Below are 14,353 nucleotides of genomic sequence, written 5' to 3'. Positions count from 1 at the left end.
AGGAGTTGTAGACCAAGCTGGATGAGCAAGCATCTTAGAGAGGTGATTAAGAAGAAGCAGAGGGAGTGGAAGATGGGAGGGATCAGCAAGGAAAGCTACCTAATTGAGGTCAGAACATGTAGGGATAAAGTGAGACGGGCTAAAAGTCGAGTAGAGTTGGACCTTGCAAAGGGAATTAAAACCAATAGTAAAAGGTTCTATAGCCATATAAATAAGAAGAAAACTAAGAAAGAAGAAGTGGGGCCACTTAACACTGAGGATGGAGTGGAGGTTAAAGATAATCTAGGCATGGCCCAATATCTAAACAAATACTTTGCCTCAGTCTTTAATAAGGCTAAAGAGGATCTTGGGGATAATGGTAGCATGACAAATGGGAATGAGGATATAGAGGTAGATATTACCATATCTCAGGTAGAAGCGAAACTCGAACAGCTTAATGGGACTAAATCGGGGGGCCCAGATAATCTTCATCCAAGAATATTAAAGGAATTGGCACCTGAAATTGCAAGCCCATTAGCAAGAATTCTTAATGAATCTGTAAACTCAGGAGTAGTACCGAATGATTGGAGAATTGCTAATATAGTTCCTATTTTTAAGAAAGGAAAAAAAAGTGATCCGGGTAACTACAGGCCAGTTAGTTTGACATCTGTTGTATGCAAGGTCCTGGAAAAAATTTTGAAGGAGAAATTAGTTAAGGACATTGAAGTCAATGGTAAATGGGACAAAATACAACATGGTTTTACAAAAGGTAGATCGTGCCAAACCAACCTAATCTCCTTTTTTGAAAAAGTAACAGGTTTTTTAGATAAAGGAAATGCAGTGGATCTAATTTACCTAGATTTCAGTAAGGCATTTGATACCGTGCCACATGGGGAATTATTAGTTAAATTGGAGAAGATGGGGATCAATATGAACATCAAAAGGTGGATAAGGAATTGGTTAAAGGGGAGACTGCAACGGGTCCTACTGAAAGGCGAACTGTCAGGTTGGAGGGAGGTTACCAGTGGAGTTCCTCAGGGATCGGTTTTGGGACCAATCTTATTTAATCTTTTTATTACTGACCTTGGCACAAAAAGTGGGAGTGTGCTAATAAAGTTTGCGGATGATACAAAGCTGGAAGGTATTGCCAATTCGGAGAAGGATCGGGATATTATACAGGAGGATCTGGATGACCTTGTAAACTGGAGTAATAGTAATAGGATGAAATTTAATAGTCAGAAGTGTAAGGTTATGCATTTAGGGATTAATAACAAGAATTTTAGTTATAAGTTGGGGACGCATCAATTAGAAGTAACGGAAGAGGAGAAGGACTTTGGAGTATTGGTTGATCATAGGATGACTATGAGCTGCCAATGTGATATGGCTGTGAAAAAAGCTAATGCGGTTTTGGGATGCATCAGGAGAGGCATTTCCAGTAGGGATAAGGAGGTTTTAGTACCATTATACAAGGCACTGGTGAGACCTCACCTAGAATACTGTGTGCAGTTCTGATTTCCCATGTTTAAAAAGGATGAATTCAAGCTGGAGCAGGTACAGAGAAGGGCTACTAGGATGATCCAAGGAATGGAAAACTTGTCTTATGAAAGGAGACTTAAGGAGCTTGGCTTGTTTAGCCTAACTAAAAGAAGGTTGAGGGGAGATATGATTGCTCTCTATAAATATATCAGAGGGATAAATACAGGAGAGGGAGAGGAATTATTTCAGCTCAGCACCAATGTGGACACAAGAACAAATGGGTATAAACTGGCCACCAGGAAGTTTAGACTTGAAATCAGACGAAGGTTTTTAACCATCAGAGGAGTGAAGTTTTGGAATAGCCTTCCAAGGGAAGCAGTGGGGGCAAAAGATCTATCTGGTTTTAAGATTCTACTTGATAAGTTTATGGAGGAGATGGTATGATGGGATAATGTGATTTTGTTAAGTAATTTGATCTTTAAATATTCAGGGTAAATAGGCCAAATCCCCTGAGATGGGATATTAGATGGATGGGATCTGAGTTACCCAGGAAAGAATTTTCTGTAGTACCTGGCTGGTGAATCTTGCCCATATGCTCAGGGTTTAGCTGATTGCCATATTTGGGGTCAGGAAGGAATTTTCCTCCAGGGCAGATTGGAGAGGCCCTGGAGGTTTTTCACCTTCCTCTGCAGCATGGGGCATGGTTGACTTGAGGGAGGATTCTCTGCTCCTTGAAGTCTTTAAACCATGATTTAAGGACTTCAATAGCTCAGACATGGGTGAGATTTTTCATAGGAGTGGGTGGGTGAGATTCTGTGGCCTGCACTGTGCAGGAGGTCAGACTAGATGATCAGAATGGTCCCTTCTGACCTTAGTATCTATGAATCTGTAGGCCAATGCAAGGAGCCTCGGTAACAAAACTGAGGAAGTAGAACTTCTGGCACAGAAGAGAAACCAGATATAGGGATAACAGAAACATGGTGGAACACTAGTCATGACGGGAATACAGGTATTGAAGGATCTGTGCTGTTCAAAAAAGACAGAAATAAAGGTAAAAGTGGTGGAGTAGCATTGGATATTAATACAAAGTAGACTCTAAAGAAATTAAAAATGATAGAATGGATAAAACAGAGTCTTTTTGGGTCAGAATCACTTTGGGGGAAGAAAGGAACAGAGGCTCCACTGGGTTAGTACTTGGGGTCTGCTACAGACCCTGGGATCCGTTTTGGATATGAATAGAGACCTCTTTAATATTTTAATGAAATAAATACTATTGGGAATTGTAAGATTATGGGAGGTTTTAATTTTCCAAATATAGATTGGAGGACAAGTGCTACTAATAATGGTACGGCCCAGATATTCCTGAAATGTGATGACTGACAGATTTCATCACCAAATAGTCCCTGAATCAACAAAAGGTGATGCTATTTTAGATTTGGTATTGGTGAGTAATAAGGACCTCATAGAAGAACTGATTGTAGAGGACAGCCTTGGTTTGAGTGATCATGATCTAATGCAGTTTAAACTAAATGGAAAGATAAACAAAAATAGATTTGCAACAAGGGTCCTTGATTTCAGAAGAGCTAACTTAAAAAAATTGAGGGAATTAGTTAGGGAAGTGGACTGGACCAAAGAAGTCAAGGATCTGAATGTGAAGGAGGCTTGGAATTACTTTAAGTCAAAGTTGCAGAAACTATCTGAAAACTGCATCCCAAGCAAGGGGGAAAAGTTCATAGCGAAGGGTTGCAGACCAAACTGGATGAGCAAGCACCTCAAACAGGTGATTGAGAAAGCAGAAAGTCTACAAGGAATGGAAGGTGCGAAGGATCAGCAAGGAAAGCTCCCTCTTGGAGATCAGAAGATGTAGGGAAAAAGTGAGAACTGCCAAAAGCCAAGCAGACTTGGACCTAGTTAAGGAAATGAAAACCAGAGTAAAAGATTCTGTAGCCATATAAATAAAAAGAAAACAAGGAAAGAAGTGGGATCACTAAGCACTGAGGATGGGGTGGAAATTAAAGGTAATCTAGGCATGGCCCAACACCTAAACTAATACTTTACCCTACTTTTTAATATTGGTAATGAGTTCAGTGATAGTGACAGGGTGGCTAATAGAAATGAAGATATGGAGGTAGAAATTTCCACATACGAGGTGGAAGTCAAACTCAAACAGCCTCATGGAATCAAATTGGAGGCCCCAGATAATTTCCATCCAAGATTATTAAAGGAACTGGCACATGAAATTGCAAGCCCAATAGCAAGGATTTTCAATGAATCTGTAAATGGAGAATTGCTAATATAGTTCCTATTTTTAAGAAAGGGGAAAAAAAGTGATCCCAGAAACTACAGGCTTGTTAGTTTGACCTCAGTTGTATGCAAGGGTTTGGAACAAATTTTGAAAGACAAAGTAGTTAAGGACATGAAGATGAACAGTAACTGGGATAAAATACAGCATGGTTTTACAAATGGTAGATCATGCCTGGCCCACCTGATCTTTCTTTGGAAAGATAACTGATTTTTTTAGGCAAAGGACATGCAGTAGGTCTAATCTACCTGGATTTCAGCAAGGCATTTGTTACAGTTCCATGTGGTAAATTATTAGTTAAATTGGAGAAGATGGGGATCAGTATGAAAACTGAAAGGTGGATAAGGAACTGGTTAAAGGGGAGACTATAACGTGTCAGACTGAAAGGTGAACTCTCAGGCTGAAGGGAGGTTACTAGAAGAGTTCCTACGGGATTGGTCTTGGGACCCATCTTATTTAACATTTTCATTCATGACCTTGGCACAAGAAGTGAGGAGTGTGCTAATAAAATTTGCGAATGACACAAAGTTGGGAGGTATAGTCCCAATATGAAGGAGGACCAGAATATCTATCAAGATGATCTGCATGACCTTATAAATTGGAGTAATAGAAATGGGATGAAATTTAATAGTGTAAATTGCAAGGTAACATATTTAGGGACTAAGAACAAAAATTTTTGCTATAATCTGGTGATTTGTCAGTTGGAAGCGACAAAGGAGGTGAAAGACCTGGGTGTACTGGTTGACCACAAAATGACTATGAGTCACCAATGTGATGTGGCTGTGAAAAAAGCTAATGCAGTCCTAGGATGCATCAGGTGAGGTATTTCCAGTAGAGACAGGGAAGTGTTAGTACCATTGTACAAGGCACTGGTGAGAACTCATCTGGAATAGTGTGTGCAGTTCTGATCTCCCATGTTTAAGAAAGATGAATTCAAACTGGAACAGGTGCAGAGATGGGTTACAAGGATGATGAGAGGAATGGAAAAGCTACCTTATGAGAGAAGGCTTGAGGAGAGCAATGGGGCAAAAAAACCTAACTGGCTTCAAGACTGAGCTTGATAAGTTTATGGAGAGAATGGTATGAGATTGCCTACCATGGCAACTGTGACTGTTAGTAACAAATATTTCCAGTGGTTGGAGATAGGACATTAGATGAGGAGGGCTCTGCGTAACTACAGAGAATTCTTTCCCACGTGTCTGGCTGGTGGGTCTTGCTGACATGGGCAGGGTCTAACTGATCGCCGCATTTGGGGTTAGGAAGAAATTTTCCTCCAGATCAGATTATCAGAGACCCTGGGGATTTTTTCACCACCTTGTTTCAGCATGGGGCATGCATCATTTGCTAGTTTGAACTAGAGTAAATGATCAATTCTTTGTAACTTGACATCTTTAAAATCATGATTTAAGGACTTGAATAATTCAGACATAGGTGAGAGGTTTTTTACAGGAGTGGGTGGGTGAAATTCTGTGGCCTGCGATGTGCGGGAGGTCAGACTAGATGATCATGATGGTCCCTTCTCGCCTTAAAGTCTATGAGACAGTGTTTGGTTGAGATTCATTGGCAGGACAATTTTGCTCTATTGTTATTGCAGTTCCTGTTCTGCCAGTAAATCGAGGGCTTTAGTCTTTAGTGCAGTCAAATTGGCATCTTTTGTTTAAAGAAATGTGGTGGTCTATCAGATAGCTCTGTGCTTTCAACAATATATGCCCCAACTCTGCAATGACTTAAGCATGGGCTTATCATTGTGGTTGTGAATAGTCCCCCTGAAATCATGGGGTTGCTCCTGTGTGCAAAGTTAATCATCTGCTTAAATGTTCATGAGATCAGGGGCACATTGTGTATTTGGGATGAGAAAAGGCTGGAAATCACATTGCTCTGGTGTCTTTTCTCCTCTTGTGCGCGTGCAGTTCATAGAGTTTAAGGTCGGAAGGGACCATTAGATCATCTGGTCTCACCTCCTACATAATACAGGCCATTACATTTCACCCATTTATCCTTGTATTGAACCCAATAACTGTTTATCTCAATTATGCTAATGGTAGTTATGTACCTGCATTAGGGAAGGATGGACCATTATAAAACTGAGCTCTCCAAACAGAAAAACAGTTCTTCATCCATGCACACGCACACGATGCACTCTCACTGTAAGCATATTCCATCTGGTCAGGATACAACACAATATTACCAGGTTTATTGAATTCCATTGCAAATGTGTTTGGAACATACACCTCTTGCTGTATGAAATCTTCTGACTCTCTCAGGACAGTATCATAGAAAATAATTATTTTTAAGCATCTCGCTTCCTAGAATTTGCTCTGTTTCATCAGTTTTGAGCCAGAGCCAGACATATTTTTCCTCTGTATTTACTATATGCAGCAAATATTTTTCCACATATTAGAGTTTTATGACTTCACAGTAGGTGACAAAGCTTTATGAATTCCTTTGGTAATCCATATAATATATTATTAATCCTGATTACAGTAGGTGATGTCTACATAATATATAATTCCATAAGAATTATATTGTAATTGGACATATTAATTAATATCACATATTGCTCCTCATTTAGAATAAATTGGTTGAGTGTGGACTGTATTTCTTCAGGTTCCTTTATTCCTCCTCATCTTCGATGTGTTCTATTTATAGTATCCATTAGATTAGTCAGTTTAGTTTTATTACAGAGAAAATGCAAACTCCAGACTAAAAAAGGTAGAGAAAAGGAAATTGGGAAGAGATAGGTGTTACTTCAGATCTTCAGGGAACAAACAGAATCATATCATTATCCAATAGCAATAACATTTGTTCATCTCCTGGGGAATATATTGGAGTGCTATACTCTCTAAGGATTAAATAAAGTTTGTATGAGTTTATTTTTATGTACAATTAGAGCAATATATACAAATAAAAATTGGACCAAAGGCATTTTTATAAATACTTTTTAAAAAATACAAAAAGGTAAGTGACTTGCTTGTATATATTACCAAGTACCTTGCATTTAGCCAATTAAATTATGCAGTTGTGCAACCTAACAACTTGTTAAAGCTGCAAGACTAAACAATACAAAATCAGATGGTATAACACAGAAATAACATGTTGGAGTGTGTCTGGGGGGTAACAGATTTTTTAAAAAGGGAAGGAGGAGATTGGAGGATGAACAGAGGGAGGGGAAAAGGGGAGAGGTCAGGTGGAATGGAAGTCTAGCATTATTTGAGCTATCTCAACATTCTTTACGCAAATGTATCAAGAAGCAGGATCCAAATTTCTTCCAATTCATGTAATTGCTCTCTACGTTGATAGGCTGCTGTTTCTTTCATTGCTAACTCAGATAGGTTCATGTAACCAAAGGCATTTTTAATGTGAGTGTTGGTAATGTAATGTTTGTGTTTTTATGTAAATGAGTAAAACCCTCTTCTGACTTTTGGTTAATTTCTCTTTCAGTTGTTCTTCAGGCTTGCAGCCTAGTCCTTTATCCAGTCAAGTTCATCGAGACAGTCAACTTGAAAATATACCATGAGTTCAACTGGGGCTATGGCCTGGCTTGGGGTGCAACTATATTTTCATTTGGGGGTGCCCTCCTTTATTGCCTGAACCCTAAGATCTATGAAGACTACTATTAGTACCACTTTAGGCTGGGAAAAAGAAATGAAATAACAAAAGGGTTACTCCATCTTTTCTAACTCGCTGTTTTTTAGAATACTTGTGGAGCATCAAGCAGTCTGCTCTGTTGATTTAATAGCCTTTGCCTTTTGGCCGCAAACACTATAACTAGCTTTTACATCCATTTAAGAGAACTGCAAAAATTAAGATTACTGATCTTACACAGGCAAACGTTGCAAGCTGCTGATACGTTAATGTCATTTTTCTTGACAACAAGTGAAGGATCTACATGACAGCGATCATTGTGAGGGACGTTGCTGGAATGAAAATGCAGTGCCTGCATCTGCCGTCGCCTGCAGGGGAGCAGCTGGCATAAGCTCCATTTAGAAGTTTCCTTATATCATGGAGGATTCAGATGTCATGATAAGCAGGCGGTGCCATCTTATATCAATAAGTGCTGTTGGGTCCTGGTCACTTGCTAGAAAAAGCTGTTGAGAAATTAGTTGCAAATGACCATGTGTTGGGGGCAGTGAATGTAAATGATCAATGACTTTCCTAATGTCTGCATTGGACGGTCTGCTGAAAAAAAAAGGGAGTTTATGCATTGGCAAGCCACATCTTCCCTGCCAACTGTGGCAGATCCCTGAAGGGAAGTCAAAACCTGGAGACACATGCTTCTAATTATGTGGCTGGAAGTTGTCTCAGCTCTGAATATTGTGGGGTGGGGTGAGGAGTAACAGGGTCCTCGAATTTCCCTTAGGCAAATAAAATGCAGGTATGAGCTGCATTTGTCTTCATGCCCTTTTAATTTCCAAACCGTGCAGTAGAAATGCATAAATAACAAATCCAACTATTTTTATAGAAGGCATTTGTTAGTATAAATGAATATATATATATAATATATAAATATATGCAGAGGAAGAAACACATTACATCTCAAAATGGTAATATTTGCTGTGGTACAGTGGTTAAAGCACTAACTTTGTATGCCTTCTTAAGAGTCTTGGATCACTATCTCCATTTTGGGTCAGTAATGCAAAATAAACATCTTAAAATTGGTTGCTCTCTCTGTATGACCTTATGATCTGTTTTGATGGGAAATATCTAAAAGTTCATATACATTTGAGGTGGAATTAAATCTAAAATAACTAGTTGCTTGATACTTATTACAAGTATTTTTTTTTTAAAAAAAGCTGTTTAATGGCGAGAGACTGCCACTTCCTAAAAATCCAGTTAATTTCTGTCTCTAATTGAAAGAATGTAGCTGAGATCTAGTTACATACAGTATAAAAATGTTATCAGTACAGTATGTACTCAAATATTTGTTTCAGAGTAGCCGCCATGTTAGTCTGTATCCGCAAAAAGAATAGGAATACTTGTGGCACCTTAGAGACTAACAAATTTATTTGAGCATAAGCTTTTGTGAGCTACAGCTCACTTCATTGGATGCATTCAGTGGAAAATACAATGGGGAGATTTATATACACAGAGAACATGAAACAATGTAACAACATGAAACAATGGTTTTTACCATACACACTGTAATGAGAGTGTTGGTAACACCCAATGTTTCTTGCTCTCTGTGTATATAAAATCTCCCTACTGTATTTTCCACTGCATGCCTCCGATGAAGTGAGCTGTAGCTCACGAAAGCTTATGCTCAAATAAATTTGTTAGTCTCTAAGATGCCACAAGTACTCCTTTTCAAATATTTGTTTTTCTCTGAGTGTAAAGGTTGATTGACATGCGTCCGTTTAAATGTTTCCCACTTAAAACTTCCAGAGGCTATACAAATGAAATGAGACCCAAATTAAACTAGGGTGGAATTTTTAAATTGACTTACATAGCATAACTTTTATTTTTGTTTAATATTGGCTTATTTGAATTAATTGTGAACATATTTTTATACAACTCTAATATACAACTTTAGAAATAATTATTTTTATTAATTGAGAAATTTAAAATATATCCTAGTTGGGCCTCTGTAAGAACAGGGACTTTGAAGCTGTAAAAATGCTTTCATATTGTTGATGTATTGCTGGTTCTGCAAAAGGATTGCAGAATTACTTAACATTAGGACCACATCCTATAGTATTAAATGTACTCGCCACAGTTTACAGAGAGAGGAAATTCAGCAATCGGTATAGAAGAAGCATAAACCTGCTTGTAGTCTGTTGTTCGTTAAAGTATTTCTGTCAAACAAGACCCAGTTCTTAACAAACCTAGGCCTCTCTGGGAGAGAATGTATGATATCACAGAAGAATAGTCAGCATCAGCACTTTTCCCTGGATCAGTGATGATTAGCTAGACTAGGATGACAGAGCAAAATGATAGCTTCACTTAAATGTTTTTGTGCATCCTGCTGAAGAGTGAGGGTAAAAGGACATGAGGGAAAGGAGGAGAGCACCTTTCACTTTCTCGCAGACAGCTGAGAATCTTTGGAACTCTGCATTTTTTTCCTATGTGACTTAAAGCCGAGGCAGGTGGCATGTGGTTAACTGCAAATCTTTCTGGACTGCAGCGTAACACTGCTCTTATTTAGCTGCTTTAGGAACATTGTGTGATGGAATGGGAGTTAGGCTAATTTTAAGAAGTCTACTGTGAGTGGATCTCTGTTCCTTTTTAGAGGAAACAGTGCTTTGGTGCTGACAATTACACAGCACTTTGCTTCGAACAAGGAGAGGAAGCTGTACAATGCTAGACCTATGTCATATCTACTAATCTTAATAAACTCCCTTTCTCTTTCTGTATAGCTAGAGAAAACATATTCAGTGGGCTAATGCATATACTCATAAATTGCACATATACTGGAGAAAACACTATTCATAACATAAAAGGCCTTTAGGCAAAAATTTTCAAACTTGAGTGCCTAAGATTAGGATCCTATATCCATATTTAGGCATCAAAAATCAGAGGCTTGATTTTCAGAGGTTCTGAATACCTACAACTTCCATTGAAGATAATGGGATCTACAGGTGATCAGCACATAATCAGTTCACTGCCATTACAAGGGCCATGGGCATTGGTGGCATCTTGGTCTCTTCTGTTCTCTGCATGTGGGACAAAGTTTAGTTTCCTGAGGACTGAAATGTTTTGTTCTAACTCAAAGGCATCTGAGTGAAATTTAATGGCCTGTGTTTTATTGATCAGTCTATCTGATCTAATGCTCCCTTCTGGCCTTAAACTCTATGAAACTAGTGGGGTTTGTGTGTGGGGAAACTTCTCAGAATCAGGTCCTTTTTATTTAGGAGCCTAAGCATGGAATTAGGCACCTAATTTTAGCCTATGCTGCTGCTTTTTTCCCCTACCATGGCCAAGATTGCTAAATATTGAATATTTTGGCTCCGAACTAAAAGTAAATACAATGTAAAGCTGAAATATTTTTTCTACCCATAGAATAAAACACTCCTGTGTTGGAGTGTATTTACAATAGACTTATCATTTTTATATATTATTCTTATATCATGCCTTCATCATTTCAGTTGTATTTGGCTTTATCTCACTAGCAAGGTAATTTTTCACACCACAAACCCATTGTTTCTCTTCCAGATATATATATATATAGTGAACTTGCAAGCAGGGCTAGTTATTTTTATTTTTAAGCTTAAAGTATACCATCTGGTGCAACAAGTACCAACCCACTCTTTTGAATTTCTTGCACAACTACATTTAGCTTTTGTAAGTTCAACATGTAAATTTTAAAGACATAAATATAGAGACCTATGTGTTTGAAATATGAATGATATATGGATTAGCATGTAACTGTATATTATTAAACATGCAATGAACTAACTGGTAAGTGAAGTCTAATCTTATGGCTAGCAATGTAATTTATTCAGACTGTATTTTTGTACAGAACAGTGCACACTAACCTGTTGCCTCTGTGTCCTCTATAATGCCTAAAACTGTGCCTAGAGATTTCATTTGTCTTTACAAATTAATCAACTAAATACTTCATGCTGTTGATGGTATTAGTTTCTCTAACGTTGTTCTCTGTTTATTTTTGAAAAGTGTATGGTATGTTTATTGAATGAATCCATCAAAATGTGGCTCATTTTTAATGGTCATTGTTAGGGGGAAAACGTTTTTTATCTAAGCTGTTTTAAGTTTGCTGTTTTATTACCATTTTTGCATTTCACGACTTTTGTAGCTTACATGAAGTTATATGTGAAAAAGTAACTAAAATAAAAAAAAGTTACCCTAACAAAATGCACTTTTTTGCCCTGTGTAGAATATTCAAGCACTGAAAAGTTCTGCTGCTGTTTTTGTCTGTGTTTACTTAAATGAATTTGTCTGGCACTTAGATATCACAATAAGGCAGGTTTATAAAAAAAAATATAGCCAAGTTCTGCCCTCGTTAGTATCCTGTGGGGTTTACTGTGGTATACATCTCGGCACTATTCAGCCCCAAATGCCTTTATGCAATATGTTGTAACGTTTGAATGACAGAGCCCTTTAACTTATTAAATAAAAAGCAATGTATTGGCATTCAGAATGTACCACTCCAACTACTTCAATGGTAAATTAATCTGCTATATTCAATATTCTTTTCCATATTTCCAGATTATACAGTGCTATTTTCTGTATGAACCTGAAGTATGTGTTACTTTTTCACTTCTTTTTGAATAATCTTTTACACTATTCTTCCCTTTTACCTGGAGGGGAGTATTGAACTGTGTGTTAAAAAGCACAGTTTAAATAAAGAAAACATATTATGATCTCCATAACGTTCAGGTTACAGCTTGTCAACCTCTTTCTCACACTGGTAAGCTGAGATCTACTTGAGTGCACTCCATGTGAAAATGCTCTTGTTTCACCTTGCAAACATAGTGTAGTGTGCAGCATGCCACAAAGAGATGGACAGTGTTGGCCACGCTTGCATCCAAACAGTTTTGAAGGCAGCACCATCTTGCTTTGAATCTGCCAATTGTGCACTCAGCCACCAACCTGCAACTGCCAAGTATTTTATTGAGCTTTCTTTTGCCAGGTTCTTTGAGCTCAGAGTACGGTTTCATGAGCCATGGCAGGACAGTGTAAGCAGGGTCCACTGTCATTAGTGGGCACAGAGACCCCGTTGATGATCATGGCATTTGGAGCAAATAAAGTCCCTGCTTGTCCAAACACATAAATGCCAGATCTTAGCAACATGGCATCATGCATCTTGCCAATACAGCCTGCATTGGTGTCCACAAACCTGCCCCTTTGGTCGACCAAGGCCTGCATAGCAATTATGGATGTAAATATTGGTTAAAAAAGTTGACCAGTTAAAGGATTAAAATGATATCATTTGATCGGTTAGCCGTTAACTGATTTCTTTCTGCCAGTGGCATGGCATGGGGCAGCAGGACTCCCACCAGGGCTGGGGCCTTGCCGGCCCACTGCGGCTGGCAGCTGGGGCTGCTGCAGCCTGGCTGTTGCAGCCCACCCGCTGGCACAGTGTGGCCAAGCCAGAGCCCCGCCAGTTTGGCCAAAGCCGGGGCCACTCCGGCCCACCAGCCAGAGCCCCAGCAGTGTGGCTGGGACCACTCCAGCCCACTGGCTGGGTGTGGGGTCCCACCAGGGTTGCTTCAGCCTGCCTGGCCCAGTGAGGCTGCTGCTGGGGTCACGCCAGCCAGCCAGCCCGATGAAGGCAGCCACCAGGGTTAACGGCTAGGGTCCAGTTAACCGATTAACCATTTACATCCCTAATAGCAATGGAGTAGTATCCTACAAAGTATCCTTTGTAGGATACTACTCCATTGCTATGCACGCCTGGGCAATCAAAGAATTAACATAGTTGCTTGCTCCTTATGGAGGGCAAACTATGGGCATATGTGTAGCAATTGTAGCCATGGTGCAGTTTGGGAAGCCTATTCTCACAAAACCAGCAGTTATTTTGGGCACATTAGTTTTGCCCATCACTTTTGGGTAAACCACAGTCCTAATTGCATCACAAGGCTCCATAACGCAAACAGTTGACTTGGGGTCTGTAGTAGTCTGGGGCAGCCAGCTTCCAGATGTCCACAGCAGCCTACTTCTGGAGTGGTATGGCCTCCCTTGTGTGTGTCTCCTGGCACGGGGGAGTTGGTGCATGCTCCTCACACAGCTACACAAAGGTGTGTTTCCTAATGCAAAAATTCTGGACCTACTTCTAGTCATCTCACAACTCCATGACACTGAGATCCCACTTGTCTGTGCTTGTGACCCTGCTTCAGAAACTCCAATCTGTGTGGAGTATTCACAGCTATGGCAGCACACATCTGTTCCAGAACTGTACCTCACTCCGAGACGGTGAGGCATTCATACGGCTGCAGCGTGGATGTTAAGAGGTGAGCTTGGCAAGTGCAGGTTCATGGGCTTGGATGCCAAGAGCAGGGTACACTATGCAGCGCAGACATATCCTGAGTAACTGCTCTCCAAAGCAAAAAAGGCGTGGATAATCTGTCCCTCAATAATTTGAAAGGCAACAAACCTTTTATGGAATATGGGTGGATGGATGAGAACTACATCTGAGTATATGAGAGGGTGTGGAAATGAAGTGGTGGGAAAAGAATTCAGAAAAGAAAACTGGGCCAATAAAAGAGGAGGACTGGGATTCCTTAGAAACCTTGAATTTTAGAATAGAGGGACCGAGGGGTAGTAGGAAGGTAGTAATAGTACACTAGAAACAAGAACATATATGCTGCTAGAGTGCGAGATGGGAACATGGAAACAGAAGATGTGCATAGGTTCTCTCCTATGGATTATGAAATGCTGGCCATAGTGTGTCCTTCCAACCCCAAAGGGATGATGAAAAATGCCCTTCAGAATTATTTTAAATAAAATTTGCCACGTCAAAAACCGTATTTCTATATGTTTTGGGAGTACTTCCCCACCACATGTTTCATGATGTGGAAATGACTAAATTCTGACTGAGTATATAGTAGAATATTGTTTTCTTCTGCCTCTCTTATTTCATTCCTCTCATTTTCCTTCACATTTACTGAAATACAATAGTCAAACTTTTTTTCAAACACA

General features: G+C 39.4%; 1 protein-coding gene across 1 annotated transcript in view; it reads left to right on the top strand.

Moving 5' to 3' along the window:
* TMEM47 (transmembrane protein 47) overlaps positions 1–12,085 on the top strand; it is a 40,081-nt gene extending 27,996 nt beyond the window's left edge. Inside the window, exon 3 of the mRNA XM_038386995.2 lies at positions 7,199–12,085. Coding sequence (XP_038242923.1) covers positions 7,199–7,377 — 179 coding nt within the window. The 3' untranslated portion in view covers positions 7,378–12,085. The remainder of the gene's footprint in view (positions 1–7,198) is intronic.
* Positions 12,086–14,353: the final 2,268 nt, after the last annotated feature.

Source organism: Dermochelys coriacea, chromosome 1 (genome assembly GCF_009764565.3).
Source record: "Dermochelys coriacea isolate rDerCor1 chromosome 1, rDerCor1.pri.v4, whole genome shotgun sequence".
NCBI lineage: Eukaryota > Metazoa > Chordata > Testudines > Dermochelyidae > Dermochelys > Dermochelys coriacea.
This window is presented reverse-complemented; position numbering and strand designations above follow the sequence as displayed.